The 19880-nt window shown below is 55.8% G+C and overlaps 2 protein-coding genes across 5 annotated transcripts in view; both read right to left on the bottom strand.

The window, feature by feature from the left end:
* The window catches only part of LOC310923570 (class II histocompatibility antigen, B-L beta chain-like), a gene marked incomplete at its 3' end in the record, with an annotated part of 3330 nt that extends 1338 nt beyond the window's left edge, over positions 1–1992 (bottom strand). The window contains exons 1-3 of the mRNA XM_083885521.1: positions 1938–1992; positions 1288–1572; positions 606–712 (exon numbers count right to left, since the gene is read on the bottom strand). Coding sequence (XP_083741647.1) covers positions 606–712; positions 1288–1495 — 315 coding nt within the window. The 5' untranslated portion in view covers positions 1496–1572; positions 1938–1992. The remainder of the gene's footprint in view (positions 1–605; positions 713–1287; positions 1573–1937) is intronic.
* A 3598-nt stretch (positions 1993–5590) lies between these two features.
* LOC310923566 (class I histocompatibility antigen, F10 alpha chain-like) lies at positions 5591–9248 on the bottom strand (the record flags this gene model as incomplete). Of its 4 annotated transcripts, none has more annotated exons than XM_083885519.1 (8): positions 9151–9248; positions 7476–7739; positions 6978–7253; positions 6489–6761; positions 6303–6410; positions 6169–6204; positions 6017–6049; positions 5591–5622 (listed from the first exon to the last, which is right to left on the bottom strand). In XM_083885519.1, exons 1-8 carry the CDS (start codon positions 9224–9226, stop codon positions 5606–5608), a joined length of 1083 nt encoding a protein of 360 aa, XP_083741645.1. In that variant the 5' UTR covers positions 9227–9248. The 4 variants fall into 4 exon arrangements, with proteins under 4 accessions (XP_083741645.1, XP_083741646.1, XP_083741643.1 ...); XM_083885520.1 differs by having other exon boundaries at positions 5591–5619; XM_083885517.1 differs by lacking the exon at positions 5591–5622 and having other exon boundaries at positions 5829–6049.
* Positions 9249–19880: the final 10632 nt, after the last annotated feature.

Here is a 19880-nt window from a genome sequence, read left to right as displayed (position 1 = left end):
ATTCATGGGGACACGGGGGGAACACGGGTACAGATGAGGACGTGGGGGACAATGACAGGGATGGAAACATTGTGGAGAGACAGCCATGGGTGAGGACAGGGTGGGACACGGCCAGTGACATGTGGGGACATGGCCATGGCCAGTGCCATGGGGGGAACTTTTAGGGGCTGTGGGGGATGCTGGGTTTGAGGGAGCTGAGGGTTCCTGGGAAGGACATGGGGCTTGCTGAGGGCTTTGGGGACCCCAGGCCCAGCGGCTCTGGCTGCGCTGGGAGACCCTGGGGGAGGTTCTGGGGCAGCTGCTCCAGCTGCTCCCCGAGACCAGGGCAAACTTCAAAGCTTTATTGGGAACACTGGGAGCAGCTGGGCGGGGACACAGGGACAGCTCTGGGCACGGGCAGGGGGGACACACGAGGCCCCCAAAATCATCTCGGGGACGGAGCGGGGGGTCCCGGCCGGGCCCGAGGCCACGGGGAGGGGCTGCGGCCGCCGGCGGCTCAGGAGCTCTGTGGGCAGAGAAAAGGGGGTGACACCGGGCTGGGGGGCCCCGGGGGGGCACACACGCTCTGGGGGAGGGGGGACACGACCCCCGGGACCCCCCCTGACCTTCTTGCACACGCAGAGGCCCAGCCCCAGCGCCAGGAACACCGAGCCCAACACCAAGCCCCCGATCCCCGTCAGCATCTTGCTGCGGGCGGCGTCCGGCGGCATCTCTGGGAGGTCCAGAGGGGTCAGGACCCCCCAAAACCTCTCACCTGCACCCCGAGCCCCTCCAAACTTCCTCTCAGTGTCCCCCAGCACACCCAGGAGCCCTCGAAACCTCCCAATCCCTGCCTGCCTTCCCCACCGCCCACCAAAGCCCCTCCTGGCCCCTCTCACCAGCCCACAGCCCCCTCCCACTTGCCCCCCACCACCCCACGACCCCCCCAAACCCTCTCCCAGTCCCTTCCCAGCCCCTCCACCGCTCCCCCACACCCCTCCCAGTCTCTTCCCAGCACAACCCACCTCAGCCCCAGCCCCGCTTGCCCCTCCCCCAGCTCCTCCCAGCCCCTCCAGCCTCACTCCAATCCCTCCCACTTCCACCCGCCGCCCCCAAACTCCCTCCCGGCGCCCGCCAGCACCCCTGGGACCCCACACCCCCCTCCCCAGCATCCTCCCGACTCCTGCTCAGCCCTTCCACAGCCCCCAGCCCCTCTCCCAGGTTCAACCAGGACCTCTCCAGTTCCCTCCCACTCGCTCCCAGCACACGCCAGTGCCTCTGCCAGCCCGGCCAGTGGCTCCCCCGTACCCCAGTGGCGCCTCAGGGGCTGCTCCAGGCTGACGTGCTCCACCTGGCACGTGTAGCTCAGCCCGCGCCGGGGCGGCCTTTCCAGCAGCACCAGCAGCTGGTGGCTCCAGTCCCCGTTGGGGACCACGTCGGTGGCCACCACCTGGCCCGACAGCTCCTGCTGGCCCTCGAACCACCTCAGCTGGATGTGGGCGGGGTAGAAATCCATCACGGAGCACAGCAGGCCTCTGGCACTGCCGGCCTGGGAGCTGGAGGGCAGCAGCGAGATGGAAACGCTGGGGGGCACTGGGAGAGAGCGGGGACACACTGGGATCAGCTGGGGGCCGCTGGGAGAGAGAGGGGAGGGGCGGTGTGGGCTTGGGAGGGGCTGGGAATTGACTGGGAGTGACTGGGAACGGACTGGGAATGGACTAGGAGGGACTGGGATAAGGTAGGATGGACTGGGAATGGACTGGAGGAGTCTGGGCATGGACTTGGACGGACTGAGATGGACTGGGATAATCTCGGGGGTCCCGGTGAGGGACAGGAGGCCCCGGGGATGGGCCCAAGGAGGGCTGAGGGTTCTGGGGTGATTCCCAGGGAGGGTTTGAGGGGCTCCAGGGTCACTGCCAGGGCAGGGCCCGAGGGGACACGCTCTGCCCCACGCTCACCTCTGCGCTCCACAGTGAACGGGGCATCAGTCTTGTAGTTGTGCCGGCAGTACCTGTCCACTTCACTCTGAAAATACTCATGGTATATGGTATATATATATATATATATATAAATATGGTATAAGCCATACCAGACCTCTGTCATTCCTTCTTCTGTCACTCATTCTTTGTCTTTTCCCTTATGGGATATCGGCAAAGCCATGCCACAGCTGCTATCGAAAGTTATACATGGAAAGACACCGAGGTTCCTTCCTTATTACACATTCCCATATCGACAGTCACTGCTATAACCCATCCAAATTAGATAGTTGTACTCATAATGGGAAAAAATATTGGATTGTGGAAAACTTGGGAACAAGTGGTGACAGGTTGGGAAATAAATGTCCAAAAGGAGAAAGATGGATTTGTTTTACATATGCTGTTGGGAGTAAAGCCCAAGATTTAGTAAAAGAGCAACTGGTAAACAAAAAGACAAAGCCAGCACAGCAATCAAAACCGGTACAAATCTCACTCCAGAATTTGTATACAAAACTGGACCAGCAATTAGAAAAAGAAATGGATACCTTGAGACTGGGGAAAAATCTATTTGTGGAACTAGGGGAAAGAATAAGCAAGGAACTTAACATAACCGACTGCTGGGTCTGTGGAGGAGCTTTGATGTCAGAGGAATGGCCATGGAAAGGCAGGAGCTCAGGCCCGGTTGAACTCCTTAAGTGGAACCAGACAAATACAAAAGGGGAAAACCGACCGGAAGGGTGGATTCTAAGCTCAACAGTAATAGGTGAAGAATGTCTCTGGCGCACTGGAAAAAACTTTCTTAATGAAGTAGGAAACACTCCCTGTAAAAGATATAAGGTAAGCAATGGAACCTTTACTTGGTGGATACCAGAGAAACCAACTTGGTATTGGACTCAAAAGAAAACAAAAAAGGGAAATTGTGAATATAATAAAGTAGATGGACTTTTTCAATGTAATGACACAGGAAAAAAAATCCCTATTTTGGGATCCCAAAAATATCCAAATTTTGGGAGAATATAAATCAACAGGAAAAAGATTATTGGAAGGCACCAGATGGCTTATTTTGGATATGTGGAAAGAGAGCACACCCAAGACTCCCCTCTAGGTGGAAAGGGAGCTGCACTTTGGGAATTATACAACCAGGATTCTTTCTTTTACCAGGACCAAAGGGAGATCAATTAGGGATACCAGTTTATGAGGACTTAAAAAGAAATAAAAGGGATGTAATTGGAGGATTCCAGAAATGGGGGGATGATGAATGGCCCCCTGAACACATACTGGAAACATATGGGCCAGACACCTGGGCACAGGATGGGAGCTGGGGACATCAGACCCCAATTTATGTGCTGAACCGCATCATAAGACTCCAGGCTGTTGTAGAAATAATAACAAACAAAACTGTTCTGGCGTTGGAATTAATATCAAGTCAACAACAGCAAACCAGGGCTGCAGTATATCAAAACAAGTTAGCTTTAAATTATTTACTAGATGAAGAAAGGGGTGTTTGTAGAAAATTTAATACCTCAGATTGTTTGAAAATAGATGACAATGGAGATGCTGTTCTGGATCTAGTCAATGATATCAGAAAAGTAGCTCATGTACTGGTCCAAAAGTGGGAATCAATGGTAAAAAGCAGCTGGTAGGATAACTTACTGGAAGTAGAATGGTGGAAAAACTAGGGTTTTTTCTCCTATGTGCTACTGCTAGACTGGTATTTCTTCCTTGTTTAATCCCTTGTTTTATTCGGCTGATCACAAACGTAGTTCAAGGCCTGCAAGTAGTAAAAATGCCCACAGACCCAAAATTGACTACATCTGAAACAGCACAAAAGATCATGGTGTTAAAGAAACAAAATAATATAAAAAAACCCCTTTGAAGAAGCAAAATTGATCTGTGAAAAAAAAATTAACAAATAATAGAAGCTAGAAAACAAGGAATATGGCTCAAGCCAAATGAATTATAAAAGCAAGAGAGGGAATTGTTATAAATGCATATTATATAGTTGCCTTTTTGCAAATATTAACATGACTACTATACAAATAATTGTACTGTATTATGTTTTATTAATAGGGTTTAGAGAGGTAATGAAAGTATATTTTCTGATTATACCAGAGGGTTAACAGTTAAAGACTAGGGTTTTTATCTCTTCTTTGTGATGTCTAAACCAAGCCAGAAGTTATGAGAGAGGGGGTCACCTTGTGACCCTTCATAAATAAACCTGTTAACTTTCTGTTTTCTTATCCAAATGAAAAGAACCAAAAGACCTCAAGAGAAAATTTATACCCAGGTTACCAGACAGAGTAGAGCCACCCAGAAATAAATCTATTTGATAAAATGATTTGGGATACTTAAAACAGATCAAAAAGAATGTTTGATTAACATCTATTGAATATTCATAACAACGATCCTTAAAGATAGAAATCCCAAACAGTGAAGGGTGCTACTGGCTGACTTTTTGCCAGGCACCCTCGGCAGAGATATTTTTTGTCTCCTAATTGTCTATTTTATTTTTTTATTAAACTTATAAATTTTTAAAAACGAGTAGAACTCGTTTTTCACAAGGTTATGTCTAGGACTCAGTTAACTTTGTGCAAGGTAATGCTACTGAACTTTAAACTGGCCTTTAGGGCTTTTCTATCAACTACAACAGTCTCTTATTTGCTTAAGGCACTCTAAGGCACATTTTTACTCACCTAAAACTAAAACTTACATTCCCACTCCATGTCTGTGCGGCTTTATGCATCTCAGTTTCTCCCGGGGTTTCAAACCAACCCCTGTGACACATTCTTACATGTGGCCAGGGTGCAATGAGCCCCCTGAAGATGTATCAAACCTGAGGGTTGGCCTGTAACCTCCCAGAGTGGCTTCATGATATTTGCCAGAGGGGTCTTGGCAAGAAGAGTGTGTATCTTAAAGCAAAAGTTTTAATAAAAAACAAAATAACAAACAATACAGGAACAAAAGAAAAAGCCGAGCACAGGTGTTAGAGAAGCCTCTGACACTGTGCTAAGACACCTTAAAAAGCACCTGAGCTCCTTTGTGCACCTTCGTAAACACTCAACGTTTTAGGAGGGACAACCTGGCCTGCTGCCAATAGAAGCAGCTACAGGTTCTGAGAAACATTTCCACAGCCCAACCAGTGCCCCTGTGCTGGCTCTGGGCCAATTACAATGAGAAGAGCATGGGAAATTCTAGTTTAACTTCCTTATATGTTCAAAGGTAAACCAACACTCTTTTCATTATATAGAAACACCTGCTCGTGTGTGGGGGTGCATTCCTACACCCCTGCATTCCTTTCTGCCTCGAAGCCTGCATGCATGGGGTCCTGGGACATTTCTATCTGGTTTCCAACACCCATCCCTGCTCCCACTGTCCCCATCCCTGTCCCCATTGTCCCCATTCCCATTCCTGGCTCCTAGAGAGGAGCTGCAGGACACTGGAAGAGGGAACCCGGATTCATTGCCCAAAGAGGGGTAATTTCACACCAGCACTAAAGCATTGGGAATATCTTGGCTTTAAAACATTGGAAAATGGTAAAATGATCCGTTAGCAAGAGCTGTGGGGTGGGTGGGAGCAGCAGGATCAGCTCTGCCGGCAGCTCTTGGCTTTCCTGGGAAGAGGAAGGGGCTGGATCCAGCTCTGTGGATCGCTCAGGCAGTGATTCCTGCTGGGATGAGAGAGGGTCACGGTGTCATCCTGTCCCTGTCCCCATCCCACAGGATGGACCTGGCTGGAGCCCATGGAGAGCGGGAGCTGCTCCAGAATCCCACCTGATCCCATCCCAATCCTGCCTCAGTCCTGCTCCATCCATCCCAACTAATCATGCACTGGAATCCTGCCCTGATCCAGAATCCCACCTGATTCTGCCCCAGTCCTCCTGCCCCAGTCCTACTCCATCCATCCCACATGATCCTGCTCCAGACTCCAGCCCTGATCCCACTCTCCAATTCCATCTGATCCTGCTCTGGACCCCTGCTCTGATCCACAATCCCTCCCTGATCCCAGTCTGTCCATCCTGCCCTGATCCCCCTCTGGAATCCCACCCTGATCCCACTCCACACCTGAGGTCGAGCCGTTGGCTCCCACATCTCTTCCTGCAGAAAGAGAAGATCCATGAGATTCCAGCACAGATCACACACCAGGATTAACCCCAGGATCCACCCTGGGATCTGCACAGAGGGGATCCAGAGCTGGATCCACCACTGGGACTCACCGGCTGCCATGTTGTATCCATCCCTGTCCCTCCTCCCTGTGGAAAAACAGTGGGATCAGCGTCAGTGGCACAGGATTCCTGGAACGGTGCCGGGTGGATCCGTGCCCCTTCCCGACCCCCATCCCGTGTGTTACCGGATTGGAGCTTCCAGACAATGAATCCAATGAGGACAGTGAGGATGAGGATGGCAGTGATGACGGACACAGCGACCACCACGGTGAGATTCCCGCCAGATGTCGGCTCTGGGAAATGCGGGATGGTGAGGAGGGGAAGGGGGATCCCCATCTGGGAATTCCCAATTCCCACATTGCCAGCCTCACCCCAAGCGAAGATCCCGGGCTCCAGCATTCCGGGATGCTCCACCCGGCACCGGTACTGCTCCCGCTCCTCCGGCAGCGCCTCGATCCTGGCCCAGGTGTGGAAGGTGCCGTCGCTGTTGGGAACGATCCCGCCCCACTCCGTCTCCTGATCCCACATTTCATCCCCCTTCAGCCAGTTGACTGCGATGGTCCTGGGGTAGAATCCGTAGGCGTGGCAGGACAAGATCAGCGTCCCGTGTTCCTCTTTTCCGGACACATGGACATCAGGGGGCTCTGGAATGGGATAACGGTGAGATGCATCCATGGAATTCCATGGGAATGGGATGGGGGTGAGATCTGCCCATGGAATTCCCACTAGATGGGATGATAGTTACATCTACCTATGGAATTCCCACTGGAATGGGATGGGGGCGAGACCTGCCATGGAATTCTGACAGGAATTACTGTGTTCTCCAATCCTTCATTCCCAAATCCCAAATTCCCACCCACCTTTGCGCTCCAGCTCCTTCTGCCCGTCTCTGACATATTTCCAGAGCCATTCAGGGCACTCGTGCTTCACATTATTTGTCCACCTTTCAGCCATGGTCCCTTCATGTTCCCAGAGCCTCCTGGTGATCTCAGCAGCGCCGTCAGCCGCCACGAATCTCCCATATCCCAGATCAAAGGAGATGAAATCCCGCCCGTTGTAGCCATCCCGGTACGATCCACGGACACTCCCATCAGACAAGATGTCACAGCCATAAAGCCGCTGTACAGTGTGGAGACCTGGGGGGATTGTACCCACAGAGACCCATGGAATTGTGTCCCAGCCCCACAGAGCCCCATTCCAGCCCTATGGAGACCCAGAGTCTGATGGAGACCCACAGAGCCTTATCCCAGCCCCTTGGACCCCCATGGATGCATATCCCAACCCCATGGGATGGAACCCCAGGGATCCCAGCCCGGCCCCACATATCCCATTCCAGCCCCACAGTTCCCCCCACTTACCCCCGCTCTGGTTGTACCGGTCCCGTGCTATCTCCAGGTTCCAGGCAGCCACGTGCTGGTTCCTCTCACTGATCTGGGTCTGTAGATCCCAATATCCCGGCTCAGCTCCGTCCTTCATCCACTGTGTCAGCGGCTCCTCCCGGCCCCGCTCGCTGTCGTAGCGTGTGATGGGGATCCCATCCACAAACCCCATTTCCATGTACTGGGGGACCCCCGGGCTGGGCTCTGACACTGCCACAGCCAGGTAACGCAGGGAGTGGAGAACTGGGGGGACACGGAGATTTGGGGGGGTTGAGGGGTCAGGGATCAATTAAAGGGGAAACTGGGAGAGCTGGGAAGGGGTTTGGGGATCCCAGGGCCAAGGAAAGGGTTTGCAGGGCTGGGAGAGGTGGGATGGACAGCAAAGGGTGTGCAGGGGGGTCCCGGTGTCCAGGAATGGGGGCTCAGGGGGTTCCAGGGTTATGGAATGGGGGAAGTGCAGGGACTGGGAGAGGTGGGATGGGGGTTCCAGGGGATCCCCAGTGCCAGGAAAGGGGGTCCAGGGGGCCCCAGTGCCAAGGAAAGAAGGGTCAAAAGGTGGGGAGACCTGGGAATAGGAGGCTTGGGGGTCCTTGATGCAGAAAAAAGGGAAGAGGACAGGGCTGAGAAAAGCAGGAATGGGGGTCCAGGGGGGTCTCAGAGTCAAGGAAAAGGGGGTTATGGAGATTGGGGAAGGTGGGATGGATGGGAAAGGGGGTGCAGGGGGGGATTGGTGCAGAGTGAGGGAGTGAAGGGCGGTCCCTGTGTCCAGGGATGGAAATTCAGGGGGGTCCCAGTGCCCAGAATCCCCCCTGGGATCCTCCACAGCCCCCCAGGGACCCTCCTGTACCCCCTGGGACCCCCATGCACAGGGTGCAGAACTGGGGGGATGCAGAGATTGGGGGTCTGGGGGCGTCCAAGGGTCAGGAAGGGGAACCGGGAGAGCCGGGAAGGGTCCAAGGTTCAAGGAAGGGACTGGGAGAGGCGGGATGGGGGATCCAGGGGGTCCCTGTGCCCACAAAAGGGGGGTCCGGGCGTCCCCGGTGTTGAGGGCAGTGGGGTCTGGGAGCTGGGAAAGGCGGGAATGGGGGTCCAGGGGGTCCCTGGGTCAGGGAAAGGGGGGTCTGGGGCTGGGAGAGGCGGCGGATCCCGGAGGCGCAGCCTGGGCAACGGGAAAGAGAAAGAGACCGAGGGAACGCGCTGGGGGAGGGGACGGGGCAAAGGGGGAATTCCAGGGAATTCATCTGGATCCCATTGGATCCCCGAGACCCCCCCGAGACCCCTGGAACGCCCGGGACCCTCCGGGACCCCGTTTGGGAAGCGGCGGGAGCGGAAAACGGGGGGACACGGAAAGTTGGGGGATCTGGGGGGTGCAAAGGTCAAGGAAAAGGGCGGGTCTGGGGTCTGGGAAAAGCGGGATGCCCGAAAAGGGGGTGCAGGGGGGTCCCAGGGCACTGACGGGGGTGCAGGGGGTCCCAGCCCCGGATAAGGGGGTACAGGGGGGTCCCGGTGCTGGGGAAGGGGATGGAGGGGGGTCACAGAACCCAAAATGGGGGCTATGGGGGGGTTCCTGTGCCCGGGAATGGAAGATAAGAGGTGTCCCGGTGCCCGGGAATTGCAGTTAAGGGTGGTCCCGGTTTCGGGGGGTCCCACTCACCTCTCGTGGCGCCCCCAGGGTCCCCCAGAAGCCCCAGGAGCCCCAAGAGCGCCCCCAGACCCAGCGCTGGAGCCATCGCGCTGCTCCGCTGCGGCCCCGCCCCCAGAGCCGTCTCCCGCCCCGCCATTGGCGCCGCTATTTCACGTTCACCAATTGCCGCCCGAAGTTTGAGTGACGTCACCGGTTGCCGGGCAGATCCCGGTCTCGCAGGTTGGGACGCGGAAGCGAAAGAGACCGAGGGAGGGGAACGGGAGTTCCGGGGAATTCGTCTGGGGACATCGGTGCGGGATAAAGGGGTACAGGGGAGTCACGGAGTCAAGGAAAAGCGGGGGTTGGGGTCTGCCAGAGGAGGAGGGCCGGGAAAGGGGGTGGGGGGCATTGGTGCTGGACAAGGGGGTACAGGGGGGTCCCGGTTCCCGGGAATTTGGGTTCAGAGGGTTCCGATCCTGAACATGGGGGTTCAGGGGGTCCTGGATATCGGGAAGGTGGTCCCGGTTCCTGCAAAACGAAGATTCAGGTGGTCCCCGTGCCCGGGAATGGCGGGTCAGGGGGGTCCCGGGGCGGGGCTTGGCCCCGCTCCGCCCAATCAGCGCGCGAGATCCCGCACTGACGGCAGAAGCAGCCAATAGCGGCGGGCGCGGGGCGGGCTGTGCACACGGCACGGAGCCGCCTCCCTTTCCCTGCACTCGGCACCGCTCGGAAACCTCGGCCGAGGAGCGGCCCCGGCGCTGGGCCCGGCCCGGGCAGGAGGCCAAGGAACCGCTGCTGCCCCGAACCGCCGGGAGCTCGGGGGGAGCGGGGCCTGAGGGCGCGGGGAGCTGTGGCTGAGGCCGGGATGGAGCAGGACCCACTGCAGCCCCGGCAGGAGCCCAGACGGGAGCAGGGGGTGCCGGGGAGAGGCCCCGAGCCCGTGGGAAGCCCCTGCAGGGCCGTGGAAGCGGCTCCTGGCGGAGTTGTGGGCCCGTGGGGATCCCGCTGGAGCAGCCTGTTCCTGAGGGAATGTGTCCTGTGAGAGGGGCCCCAGGCTGGAGCAGGACAAGGATTCCTGTCTTCGAGGGGGAAGCAGTGACACGACCTGAGTGTGACCTCCATCCCCTGTGCCCCTGGGTGGGGAGGGGAGGGAATGGAGGATAAAGTTCAGCCCGGGAAGGAGGGAGAGGTGGGAGGAAGGTGTTTTCATAGGAATTATTTTCCTTCTGATTTTCTTGCTCTGATTTCTTGGATAATAAATTTAATTTCTTTCCCCAAGTCAAGTGTGTTGTGCCTGTGACCAATTCCCCACCCTTATCCAGACCCTCGAGCGTTTCTTTGTGTTCTGTTCCCTGCCCAGGGTGAGGAGGGAAGTGACAGAGAGGCTTTGGACTCTTTCCAGCATCCCCGAGGTTTCCGAGAAATGCCCGAGTTCAGGGAAAGGGAGGCGAGTCCCTGCCCTGTGCACAGCCCGACTAAAGCACTGCTTCTTTCTTCTCTGCTCTTTTGTCTCCAGGGCTTTCGGGGCCGTTTACAAAGGACTCGACAGGGCCACTGCAGGAGAGGTCAGTGTCAACACGCCCGGCACGTCCGGCAGCTCTCGAGGGCTTTCCCCTCTGCTGGGAGCTGTGGCTGGAGCTTTGGGGGCCCAGCAGAGCTTTCCTGCACAGGCTGCTCCTCTGAAGGCAGAGCAGGGTCAGCCTGCAGAGCACAGCTGGGACAGACTTGGAGCTTCTGGAGTGCCCAAAGGAATGCAAGGAGGGCAGCGGTGTCTGTCAGAGCAGGACACGCTGCCTTGGTCTGCACATCTAAAACCGTGAATGCATCAGCTGGTGGAGACTGAGGCCCAATTTATCTCCATCCCAGCCTTGGACAGGAGCACTGTTTAGCAGTTTTTCCATGCTGAGTTTTATCTTCAAAGGGTACCTCAAGTCCTAATTAAGGAGAGATCCTGCTTGGGATCTTAGTTTGGGGCTTTAGTCCTACTGCAGCTGTTCACAGAGAGAGAGGGAGAGCAATGAGAAGATGGATGTCCAGAGCAAAGCTCTCTCCTAAACCCTGCAGTTGTGTTTGGGTCTGGTGTCAGTGACAGCCTGTGACAAGGATCATCTGAGCAGTGGATGTGTGTGTTTGCTTTGTTGTGCAATCCCAAACAGAGCAGCTGCATTTGAAATCATGACCAAACCCCATAGAATTGCTAAAGGGTTCCCAGCTATTTTGCTCAGTTTTCACAGGACCAGAATTACCTCCTGCTTGCAAAATGGGTCTGAATAATAATGAGCATCACCGTCATCATTATAAGAGTGGTGGTAAACTAGGGCCATTTGAGAAGAGTGTAGGTGCAGAGAATGTTGTTAGAGCTTTGAGGCTGAAGGACCATTTCTGCAGAGCTCCCAAGGCCAAATGTCTCTGGCCATGTGTCCTGTCAGCAGCCCCCAGCGAGCAGAGCCATGGGCTGTGGGAATGGCACTTGCTGAGCTCTGGTGTCCCATCCCAGGGCAGTTTGGCACAGCCCGGCTCCGTCGCTCCAAAAAGACTCGCCCCGTGTTTGCTGTGGCCTCCTGCCACAGACTCCTCCAGTTAAAGGTCTGCAATGTCCCTTCAGGTGGCCATAAAGAAAATGAGTCTCAGAGGGCAGAACTGGGAACGAGCTGTGAATGAGACCCTGGTCCTGAGGGACAAGAAGAACCCCAACATTGTCAACTCTTTGGACAGGTGAGTGCTTTTCACTCACCTGGAATATATCTCTGAGTATATTCTGAATATAGAATATATTCAGATATGTTGTGTTACTGAAGTAATATATTATATATATATATTCTCAATATATTGTGGAGCCATTCACCTCAGTATATTCTCTCAGTATATTCAGTATATTAGAATATTACTGAGAGTAATAGAATAATAGAATAGATATTCAGAATATTACCATATTACTGAGAAGAATATTCTGAGAGACTCTGAGAATCTCAGATATCAGATCCCAGATATTCCAGGTGAAATTCACATGAAGGGGAAACTTTACAGAGATGGCTTTAGGTTCCACCTTGCAGAAGCTCCAGAATTACATGGTGCTACTCAGGCCCATAGGGCTGGACACACCTGCAGTGATGGAGACGAAAACACACTTGAAATGATTCCTCTTCTGTGCCTAAAGAACTGTTCATGATTATCATTATTCTTCTTTGCATGATAGCCAACTGTGCAAGGCATTATTACTGTTAGATGTTTATTCTTGTTTGTTATTGTTATTATTAATCTTTAATAACAGTATTTATTTGCTATTGCTAGATATTTATCATTTATTAGCTATTTAGTGTTAGATATTTACTGTTATTAGATATTTATCTGTTGTTAGACATTTACTATCATTACTTGTTTACTATTATTAGTTATTTACTGTTGTTAGATATTTATTATTGCTACTTATTTACTGTTGTCAGATACTTATCTGTTATTAAATATCTATTATTAGTTACTTATCTGTTATTAAATACCTGGTATTGGTTACTTATCTGTTATTAAATACTATTATCAGTAGATATTCAGAATAAAGACTCAACAAAGTAAATGCCTTGTCAAGCCTCTAAAGGAAGGAAATGATGCCTTCAGTCTGAGCTTTTATATTGTCCAGATTCTGCACTGAACTGGTGTGTGACTCTGAATTTCATACAAAGGGTGAGCAAGTTCTCCTCACAGCTCAGTCAGACAAAGCAATTCCTTCTCCAGCCCCAGAGCCAAGGGCACTGCTGCAGCTTCGGGCCCAAAAAGTGCAAACAGCAGCGGATTGAGGAGAGTGATCTGGGAGGGTGGGACTGCATCACCTGGAGTGTAATTGGCAATTGACCCCAGTATGGAAATGGACCAAAACTTATAAAAGGGTGAAACTCGTGACCAGGATCCATCCTGGGTCCATCCTGGGTCCATCCCGGGTGCAGCCCTGGCTGGGCTCTTGTGCTGCCCCAGGTGAATCCTTTGAACCCTTTCAGTAAATCCCTGTTTTGTTCCTTTCACTCTGTCCAGCCTCTGTTCCAGGAGCCTCTCCAGGCTCCAGCTCCACTGAAGGGGGTGTGGGTGTGGATTTTGGGGGGTCCCATTGCCCTCCGGGGCAGGGTCAGTGCTCAGCAGCGGGGCCATGATCGGGGGTGGCGGGGGCTGCCCGGGACCCCCCCGGGCCCCAAATCACAGCCGGGTGTGATAAACAAAGCTCACTCTTTGAAATTGTTACAAGTTTAATCAGGGATAAGAAAGGAACAATATCCAGGGCTGGGGTGTTTTAGAACAATGTTCTGTATGCACCTCTCCATTCCTGGGGCACAAACATATTCATGAGTCTGGACATCATTCAAACGTTCCTGTGAGTTTTTGTTGTTCCAGGAACTCTCTGGTTTGGTTCTAACCTCTGACTTGTCTGCAGGACATCCTGTATATCACGTCCATGTGTTTTATTTTTTCTCATGGTGCCGTCCTGTTGTTCCACACTCCCTGGTAAATTAATAAATTCTCCAGCACTCTGGTTTCTGTCACTGTTATCTTATGACCAGCCCGCAGATGTGAGAAACAACAGAATTGTTTTACACCATTCTCTGAGTTGGTTATAAAAGAAAAGTTAATTATAATAGTTATAAAAATTAGTTATAATTGTAGTTATAATATAAAAGTTAGTTATAAGAGTTATAAAATAAAAGCATTTTAGAATTGTGTAGTCTCTATTTTAATATTTTGCTAAGGCCTATGATATAATATCCATTTATTATGCTGCTATTCCTGAAGGCTATACGGTGCACACATAAATTGTCTCAAATCCCACATGGGGATGGGGAGAGGGGATAAGTGACACCAGCAATGTTCCCAATAGGGTCACCACCCCAGTGATGTCAAAGTAGTGACATCACTGTCTCCCCAGCAGCCTCGGGATGTCCTCGATGGCTCTTTGGCACCGCTCGGCCACCGCGCGGCCATGGGGGCCACCAGGGCCACCAGAGCCACCACAGGGACTCGAGAGGAGTAAGTTGATTTCCCCAAGTGTCCCCAGCAGGTGATCTGTGGCCAGGCGGGCACAGGCCTCCCACAGCAGCTCGGAGTCAGCCACTGTAGTCACGAAGTCCTCAGGGACATTGGTGGATGCCTCCTTTGTCCCCTTTAGGGTGGCCTCAATGTAGCAGAGCCAGTGGTACAGCTCCCGGAGGAAATCCCTGGCTCTGCAACATGCTTCCACCAAGCGCCTCAGCTGCCCCAGGGCCACCTCCACCTGCTGTTTCTTCTGTTTCCTGCTGGTGGCCGCCCCCACCTCTTTCCCAGCCTCAGCTGCTGAGGACAGGGCCCCCGGCGGCTGCTGGGCTGTGGCTGCCAGGTTGTCCCCAGCTGTCCCACAACTGGTGGTCTCGTCCCACAGGTCCCTGGCCAGGCCAGTGGCGGTGGCCTCAGTGGTGTCCTCGGCGGTGTCCTCATCGCTGTCGTCATCGGTGTCCTCGTTGTCCTCCTTCAAGTTGAGAATAACATCCGTGGCCTTGTCAGCCAGCTGGTCCCACCTCTTCGCGAGCACATCCACCAACTCCTGCCACGCTCTGGCCGCAGCTGTCACATCAGCCCAGGTGGCCCCCGGGGTGTCCCTGAGGGCACCCAGGGACTGGCTCATGGGGGTGACACCGCGCTGGCGCAGGGAGGTGACACCACCGTGGTCCAGGATGTCCTGGAGGGTCCAGGTGAATTTCCTCAGGTCTGCGTGCAGGGACTCTGGGTACAGGAGCGGCCACAGGCGCCTGCGTGGTGCTGTCACAGTGGCCACCAGCTCGCCCAGGGTGGCCACCACAGCCACCAGACCCTCCAGCACCTGGGCAAGGGACAGGGGAGGTGGCAGGGACCTTGTGGCACTTGTGGCTTCCTAGGGTGAGTCCTGTGCCCTCCCGGGATCCTGTTTGTCCCCTCCCTTGAGGGCTCAGCTGTCCCCTCTGTCCTTTGTCACCTCCTCATCCCACCTGCCACCCCCCACTGTCCCCCCTGCCATCTCCCTGATCCCCTCTGCCATCCTGTGTCACTCCCTTGCTGTCCCCTCTGCTCCACTTCACTGTCCCCTCTGTCACCGCCCCCTGACCCCCCGCCTCCCCTTTGCCACACTCGGTCCCGTCCACCTTTTTGTCCCCTCCTCCCTTCTTCCCACGCCCTGCTGTCCCCTTTGCCACCCCCTGTTCCCTGCTGCCATCCCCCGTGTCCCCCCTGTCCCGTCCTGGCACCCCGCTCCGGGACTGCCGCACCTCGCGGGGCTCCATGGCTGCTGGGGGCACTCTGGGGACACTCTGGGGACACTCCGGGAGGCGAACTGGCGACAGTCGGGGACACGCGGGTATTTGGCGCTGCCCGGAGCAAACAGGAAAAGGTGACGTCACCTTCCCTGCCCACCCTCCTCGCCTGCGGGGCCACCGTGTGGTCCCCCCTGTCCCCCTGAGTGTCCCCAACGGCACCTCAATGTCCCCGCCATGTCCCCAGCAAAGCCCAAATGCCCCTCAATGTCCTGTTGGGGACACTGGGGACACACTGGGGTCCTGTTGGGGACACCTCAGGGGCATCGGGGACATCGTCGTGATCCAAAACGCGACAGGGGACGTCAGGGCGGCCCCGGTGTCCCCGAGGGAAGGACACGGGGTCTCCCCAAGGTCCCCCGGGGTGTCCCCGTGCCCCGGCCTTGACAGTGCCACCCCCGTGTCCCCATCCTGTCCCGACCCCGCCAGCGCCCCCTGGGCCACCTCCACCCTCCGCGCCACCTCCTCGTGCCCCTCCCCCGATGTCCCCAAGGCCACCGCGATGTCCCCGAGCGCCGTTGGGGAACCCCTGTCCCCGCGTCCCCCATGGGGTCACCTCCCTGTGACAGAGGCCACCAAGGTCCCCAGTGCCAGCGTCACCCCCTCCAGCCGCCCCAGCGCAGCCGCGCTGATTGACCCCGAGGGGCAGAATTTGCCCTGCCAGGACCCCACTGACCCCCCAGGGTCGATTCACCCCACCCAGGGCCCTGATTTACCCTGCCAGGACCCTGATTTGGAATTGGGTTTTTGGAATTGTTTTTGGGCATCCAGCAGGATTTGGGGTCTGGGATTTGGGATTGTTTAGGAATCCAGGATTGGAGACCTTTGAGGATTGGATTTGGGGTACACAGCAGCATTTGGGGTCTGGGGGTTTTTGGGATCCAGGATCTGTGATTTGAGAGCATTTGGGATCATTCCTTGGGATCCAGCCCAATTTGGGACCATTTGGGATCCAGGATTTTGGATTTGAGATCATTTGGGATCATTCCTTGGGATCCAGAAGGACTTGGGATCATTTGATATCCAGGATTTGGGGTCATTTTTGGATTGTTTGGGATGCAGGATTTCAGGTAATTTGGTATTATTCCTCAGGATCCAGCAGGATTTGGGATTTGGAATCTAAGATGGCTCCACACCCAGGATTTGGGACCATTCCTTGGGATCCAGCAGGATTTGAGATCATTTGGGACACCCGAGGTCCCCAAAACCCCCGATGTCCCCAAAGGGTCACTTTGTCCCCCTTCCCCAAACTCCCATTGATGGCCCCGCCCCTTTCCCACGCCCTGAGCACCGCCCACCTCATTGCCCGCCCAGGCCCCGCCCAGTTTCGTTTCCTGTCAGGCCCCGCCCCCTCTCACGCCCCCATTCCTTTCCCACACCCTTTCCCACCACACCCAGACCACGCCCCTTTCTCTTCCTATTGGCTGCCGCTGCCACAGTTTCGCCTTTTTTCCCCACGCCCCGCCCAATCCCCGCCTTCTCATAGCTTTGCCACTCCCCATTGGCTGCCCTGCGTGGCTCCGCCTCTCTATGGGCGTGGCTACAAGACCGACGGGCGTTTATTGAAAGGCTCCGTGCGGGGCGGAGCCAGCCCGGCCCGGGGGGGGGCCCAAAGCGGTCCGGGGGCTCGGGGGGGGGGGGGGGGCTCGGGGGGAGGGGCTGGGGGCGTTCTGGGGGGGGTCAATCAATGGGGGGAGCTCGGGGGGGGCCGGGGGGGGTGTGGGGAGTGGGGGAGGTCCCATGGGTGGGGGAGGGGCGGTGAGTGGGGGGTCCCTGTGCACTGGGGAGGACTCATGGATCAGGGGGGTCCCAGTGCTTTTGAGGGTCCGAAGCGGGGGGGCAGTGAATGGGGGGGTCCCGGTGCATGGGAGGGCCCCGGAAAACTGGGGGAAGTCTCCAGTGATAATGGAGGGTCCTGACTGATAACGGGGAGGGGACAGGACCGATCCCCGAGGGACCTGGCCTCACACAGAATTCCCAAAGATTTGGGCTATCTCAGCTGCCCGGTGAGGATTTGAGGTTTCCTAGGTGTCCCAGGGGAAGCCCCAGGGAGATTTTGGGGTTCCCAGGTACCCAGGTGAGGTTTTGGAGGATTCCACCTCAATCTCCCAGTGATGTCGTGTTATTGAGGAGTGGAGCTGGAGCCTGGACCCCAATAAGCCTCTCCAGTGGAAAGGCTGATTGAGGAAACTCAGGCGAAGCAGCCAAGCTCACACATCCACACACACCTCGTGGCTGGCTCAGCAAGGAGAGGCACCAGGCCTTGGCACCAGGTCAGTTCCAGCAGGTTCATTTCCAGGAGCTGAAGGGAGACCCGGAGCCAGGAGGGCTGAACATGGGCCTGTGTCAGGCTTCAGTTTGGGGTGCAGCAGCCAATGACCTCGGGTACAGGGCGGAGCAAAGGGCAGGTGAGGTCAGTGTCCCATGGGGAAAACGGGGCCGGTCACCAGGTCCCACAACCACTGGAGACACAGAGGAGAGGAGAACCCAGAGGGCCTGGGGCATTAGGGAGGGGAAACCGGAGCAAACCATCGTGTGCAGGGCACCATTGGGGGTCCCCTCTGTCAGGCCGGGCAGGTGACTGTGGTCTGTCCTGCCAAGGCCAGACCCGGGGTATTATGTCAAGGGGCTGCAGGGACTCCACACTGGATTCCCCCCAAAAACACCTGGAGCTCCCAGGAACACCTGGATTGCCCCAAAGAACACCTGGAACATCCCCTAAAACACCTGGAAATGCCTCAGGGACACCTGGATCACCCCTGGGACAATTGAACCCTTCCAAGGACACCTGGATCTTCCTAAAACCAACCTGGACCCCCTTCAAGGACACCTGGATCCCCCCCAAAGACACTCAGATACGCCAAAGAAACACCTGGAGCACCAAAAACCTCCTGGACCCACCCAAAACCCACCTGGACCCACCCAAGACCCAACTGGCTTCCTATAAAAACACCTGGATCCCCCTGAAAACCCACCAGGACTGCTCAAAAACCCATCTGGAACTCCTCAAACCCCACCTGGACCCACCCAAATCCCACCTGGGGCCATCAAAACCCACCTGAGACCCCAAATCTCACCTGGAACCCCCAAACCCCACCTGGACCCTCCTCCATGACGTCACAGGGGTGTTTGTGAGCCCCTGCCCCTCCCCTCCCCGCGTTTGTATTTTTAGGTCAATTTGTGGTGATTTTTGGTTGCCATTGGTAAAAAAAGCCACCTGGAGGCGTGGCCAAGGCTCCCCTGGGGCGGGGCCTTGGGAGGGGGTGGGGCAGAATGCGGAACTGAAGGCAGGAAGGGGCGGGTTTAAGGGGCACAGGAATGGGAGGAGCAATAAATGGGCGTGTCCAGGAGAAAGGGGGCAGGGCTAGAACTGCAGGGCGGGGCCTGAAAGGGGCGTGGTCAAACCTGGGGGTTCATCCTGTCCCCCCTCGCCCCTAAACCCCACCTGGGACCCCCCAAAACCTCCCAAACACTGGGGGCACTGGGCTGGAACTGGGGACACTGGGACAGTGACACTGGTATGGGGACAATGGGGCAGTGGCACTGAGCTGGAACTCAGGGACTCTGGGATGGGACTGGGGACACTGGGATGGGGACAATGGGGCAGTGGCACTGGGCTGGCACTGGGAGCACTGGGCTGGTGGCACTGGAACAGGGCTGAGGAGACTGGGCTGGAATTGGCTTGGTGACACTGGGCTGGTGGCACTTGGGTGGTGACAGTGGGACAGAACTGGGGACACTGTGCTGGCAACACTGGGATGGGACTGGTGGCACTGGGACACAACTCGGGACACTGACAGGGGCACTGGGATGGGACTGGGAGCATTGGGATGGGACTGGTGACACTGGGAGGGAACACTGGGATGGGACTGGGGACACTGGGACAGGGATATTGGGACAGGACTGGTGACACTGGGAGGGAACACTGGGATGGGGACACCAGGAAGGGACTGAAGACACTGATGTGGCTGGGGACACTGGGACAGGGACACTGGAACACTGTGGGGACAGTGGGGGACACTGGGATGGCACACCAGTGACACTGGTGTGGGGACAATGGGGTAGTGGCACTGGGGTGGTGACACTAGCATGGGGTGGGGCCAGTCACTGACGTAACATCATCTGGTTTTCCTACCAGCCACACCCCATTCCCACGTCTCCCCGACTGTCGCCGGGTCCTGTTCACCCCTGGAGTGTCCCCAGAGTGTCCCCAATGGCCATGGAGCCCTGCGAGGTGCAACGATTCTGGCAGGGGGTGCAGGTAGGGGACAGGGGGTCACAAAGGGGACCGGAGGGTGTGGGAGGAAGGGAGGAGATCACAGAGGGGTGGAGGGGACCGAGGCTGGCGGGTGGGGGTGAATAGTGGGAGGTGACATGGGGTGGCAGAGAGGGTGAGGGGGTGACAAAGAGACAGAAGGGACAGCTGAGCCCTCCAGGGAGGGGACAAAAGGGGACCCTGGG

The sequence above is a fragment of the Zosterops lateralis genome, assembly GCF_965231275.1.
Source record: "Zosterops lateralis genome assembly, contig: HAP1_HAP1_SCAFFOLD_111, whole genome shotgun sequence".
In the NCBI taxonomy this organism is placed as follows: Eukaryota; Metazoa; Chordata; class Aves; order Passeriformes; family Zosteropidae; genus Zosterops; species Zosterops lateralis.
The sequence above is the reverse complement of the archived record's forward strand: the minus strand, read 5'-3'. Positions and strand labels throughout refer to the sequence as shown.